The following is a 3,941-nucleotide window of genomic DNA, read 5'->3' on the forward strand; positions in this document are numbered from 1 at the left end:
ATAAATTTAAAAAATACATTGAAAAAGGATAAAGAATATGGCATTCTCTATTTTTTTATCCAACAGGGATTTGGGGTTTTGGTTTAGCTTTGGTTCCTCTCCTCAACTCTGACCATACAGGAGCGGTCGCTGTGGGTGCGGACCGCCCGCACACTCACCTTCCGCACCCAGGTGAGATGCAGTGGCCACACTGGGCAAGGTCACAGGTGGGCCCTACCTCCTCGCCCCCAGATCTGTGGAGCCTCCAGCTAGACACCTCACCTCCCTCCCTGCAGAAGGAATTCCAGCTGCTCCAGGACCCCTGGGGAGAGAGAGGACCTTCATTTCCCTCCTACTCTGGTGATCTCCTACTCTGATGATCACATGTTTATGTGTCCTCTGTTAACTGCTGAGGGCTATTTGGTGAAAATGGCCCCCAAATTACTAGGACTTTGCTGGAGTTCAGGCATCAGTGCTGTGGTGACTTTCTATGCAGTTCCTTGTGAACCAGCAGACCCATGAGATTCACATGGTAAGAAGGTTCCTATAGGCAAAGACTCATCCTTCCCAGCAGTGCTAAAAACAGGGTGGCTGATTCCTCACCCCTTTTTCCCAACGTCCTTGTTTCCCTCCGGACTGAACGCAAGATGCTCCTCCCACCCTTCTTTTCTTGGAAGCCAAGCCCCTTTATAGTCTGTATAAAATTCATACCCCACAGATCCAGGGATTGCAGAAACTCGCCTTCTGCTCTCACCTAGAGACGAAGCTAGAGACCCAGGTCAGTGGCCCAAGAGGTGGTCTCAGGGACTCCTTCTGCTTAAGGGTTGGAGAAAAGGGATCAGGGCGGGTGAGGGTAGCACAGAAAGCTTGGGTTAGGCAAATAGCAGGATGGAGCATGGGAGCTGCAGACAACCAATGAATGGGGCTGCCAAACGACAGCAGCACCCCACCCCCCACCCCAGCTGGGGGACACAAGCATCTCTTTTTGGAATACAATGGCATCTTTTTGTGATGCCACTGTTAGCCACTGGGCTGTTCCTTGTTTTGGTAAACAACAGGGCTCTGTCAGTCATGATCCTGGATGTCCCGGTGGTATCTCAGGGATGCAATTTAGCTTATGGTTTATTCAAAATGATTTTCTAATGAGCTGCTTGAGTACTGAGTATAGATGGATTTTAAATTTAAAACTCCCTAGTATTCAGGCATAGGACTGCAGGACTTGAGATCACTTTCAAGGTCACCACCCAGAGGGGAAGACCACCTCTCTCTAGCTAGCAGGTGAACAGTGTATGTGAGTGTGTCATTACTTGGAAGATTGTGCAGAGGGAGGGATATCTTTCTGGCTGACCCACAGGGAGACTGTGAGCCAGGGAGGCCACAGGTAGGAGCTGGGGTTCTCTTTCTTAGGCAGCACGTTCTGTCTTCTCTCTTTTTCCCAGCTAGGCTCTCCCAGGGAAGTGAGACCGCCATGGCTCAGGAAAGGTTCTTCATCCTGTTCCCACTTCTGGTCTTGGTACTGCTGGTGCTGGGGTGTGTCCAGACCTCTCTGGGCAAGGAATCCCGGGTCATGAAGTTCCAGCGGCAGCACATGGACTCGGACACCACTAGCAGCAGCCCCAACTACTGCAACGAAATGATGAAGCGCCGGAATATGACAGACGGATGGTGCAAGCCGGTGAACACCTTCGTACATGAGCCTCTGGCAGATGTCCAGGCTGTCTGCCTCCAGGGAAATGTCACCTGCAAGAATGGGCAGCCCAACTGCCACCAGAGCGTCTCCAAGATGAACATCACCGACTGCCGCCTGAAGCGCGGCTCCAAATACCCCAGATGTACATACCAGACCGCACAGAAAGAGAAATACATCATTGTGGCCTGTGAGGGGGACCCATACGTGCCAGTCCACTTCGACAATTCTGTTTAGGTCTCCACCTGAGACCGGAGCAGCAAGATGCCCGCCTCACTGTGACCCCTGCTTCTTCTACCTGCCCAGAAGGAAATAAGTCAAGTTCGAGCTCCTCTCCAATACACAAATCCTTCCCTGCCCAGGGCTTCCCCTTGCATGGTCTGAGGGGTGTGGTGGGCCCCATGTTAACCACTTCACGGCTTCCTTCAATAAAACACAGTTGCTTCCACCTGCATTTTTTTTTTCTTTGTGAGAGAGAGAAAGTAACTGTGGGTGGGTGGGGAAAGAAGGGGCAGAGAGAATCAAGTTCCGGGACTGACTTGGGGCTTGAACTCACAGGCTGACCTATGAGATCATAACCTGAGCTGAAGTCAGATGCTTAATCAACTAAGCCACCCCAGTGTTCCTCCACCTGGATTTCTGAAGCTGGCCCCATCCTGGTACTGTTTGTGTGATTGCTTTCCTGTCAAGGGTGAAATAGAAAATCTGGTTAGCTTTGGTAAGCATCAGATAGAATCGTTCAATGCCTTCTCTCATCTTGGTTTTTAGTGACCTGAGATCATTCCCCTCCTTGTAGATTTCTTGATGCAAAATATTAAGCTGTGAAGTATGGGCTATTTGGAATAAAAGGGAGCTCTAGTCTGGTACTGTTCATGCTGGGTGAGCTGACAGATGGCAAAGCTCAAACACAAGAATGTCTAGCACAGAAGGAAGGACGAGGTAACCTCAGGAAGACCCTACTCAACCCCTGGGTGGAGCATATTTCATACAGGAGTGTATATGATCCCAAATTTTCCTTTCCCTTTCCCTTTTTTTTTTTTTTTGAGTGAGCTATTGCTAAATCAGGAAAAAATGGTTATCTCCTACTTGGAAAGTCTGAACCTTCAATGTAGGAGCTAGAGGGGACTGTAGAGATTATTCAATTGAAGAAAAATAAGATTTTGGCTTGTGTACCAACTCTTTTGGAAGGGTCTGCCCAGAATGCTGTAGAAAAAAATTCTAATAAGCGATGTGGTTGAACAGCAGCCTCTATGGATGGCAGAATGGAGGTAAAGGTGTGTGTGTTATTCACCATGCCTAATGTCATCCCTGCCTTTTTCAGAGAAACAGCCTGAATCTCAGAGGTTCAGTGGCTTGTTCATGGCCGCTGCTAGTTAGTGGAACAGCTGGGGCTAGACCCCAGTGTCCTGGCCTCCAGTTGTTGTCCTTCTGCTACCAGAGTTGACTCAGGAAGAAAACTCTGCAGTCTCCCTCTTACTAAGAGCTGTGGAGGGATTTTCGTGGCTCTCTCTCTGAGCTCACTGGTGACTCTCCCAGGTTTCCAGTACAATTGGCCCGTGGGTGCTCCATTCTTGGCACTACTTCTGTACAGCCATTGTAAAGGCTAGACTCAGCGTCTGTCATCATTTAATCATTGCATGTGACTCCCCCCCCCTTTACAGTTGCATCTGGCTCTAGACAAGGCCATAGAACTAGAGAAAGGCCCTACTTCCAGCCTGTTTGCCCAGTTCTGTCATTGTCTTTATGTACCACACTCATAAATAACAGAGGAGACTGTGTTTCTCTTAGGCAACATGAATCTTTCATGTCTGAAGGGCTGCAGGTGAGAGGGAATGATTTATCCCTGCCTTTGTGTGATAATTTGTGTGACAATGGGGATCTTACTTCTTACTAGCAGTGAGGATGGAGGAGAAGGAAACCTGGAGTTTCTAGATATGTTTCTTGAGCCAGAACTTGTCTTAAGTTCATTTCACCTTTGTTCCCAAACCCAGTGCTCCTCGTTTCCCACCTGCTGGTGCTGAGAGAACACTTCACTGGAGCTTTGAAGAACTCTCACTTGGGGTTTGATTGCATCAATATCTGCATTCACCAGCTCTGGCTTCTGACCCTCCCCCTCCCACCCCCCCCCCATTCTGGGCCTGGGACTGCTGGGACCTCCATCTGGGGAATAAAGTGATAGGCAATGACAACGGTCCAGACCTGCACAGCCAGGGAGCTGGCATGGAAGGAAAGTGCTCTGCATGGGAGGACATGTGGAGAAGAAAGACTTAGTCCT

At 49.3% G+C, this 3,941-nt stretch overlaps 1 protein-coding gene across 1 annotated transcript; it reads left to right on the top strand.

The window, feature by feature from the left end:
• Nucleotides 1-653: 653 nt before the first annotated feature.
• On the top strand, nucleotides 654-2,114 carry RNASE1 (ribonuclease A family member 1, pancreatic). Its single transcript, XM_029951613.1, has 2 exons — nucleotides 654-757; nucleotides 1,419-2,114. The coding sequence occupies exon 2, from the start codon at nucleotides 1,448-1,450 to the stop codon at nucleotides 1,901-1,903; it is 456 nt and encodes a 151-aa protein (XP_029807473.1). The 5' UTR covers nucleotides 654-757; nucleotides 1,419-1,447; the 3' UTR covers nucleotides 1,904-2,114.
• The last annotated feature ends 1,827 nt before the right edge of the window (nucleotides 2,115-3,941 follow it).

This window comes from Suricata suricatta, chromosome 9 (assembly GCF_006229205.1).
Source record: "Suricata suricatta isolate VVHF042 chromosome 9, meerkat_22Aug2017_6uvM2_HiC, whole genome shotgun sequence".
Classification (NCBI taxonomy): Eukaryota; Metazoa; Chordata; class Mammalia; order Carnivora; family Herpestidae; genus Suricata; species Suricata suricatta.

Excerpts from the sequence above, each read along its gene's own strand:
- RNASE1 (XM_029951613.1), top strand. The coding sequence starts at position 1,448 with ATGGCTCAGGAAAGGTTCTTCATCCTGTTCCCACTTCTGGTCTTGGTA.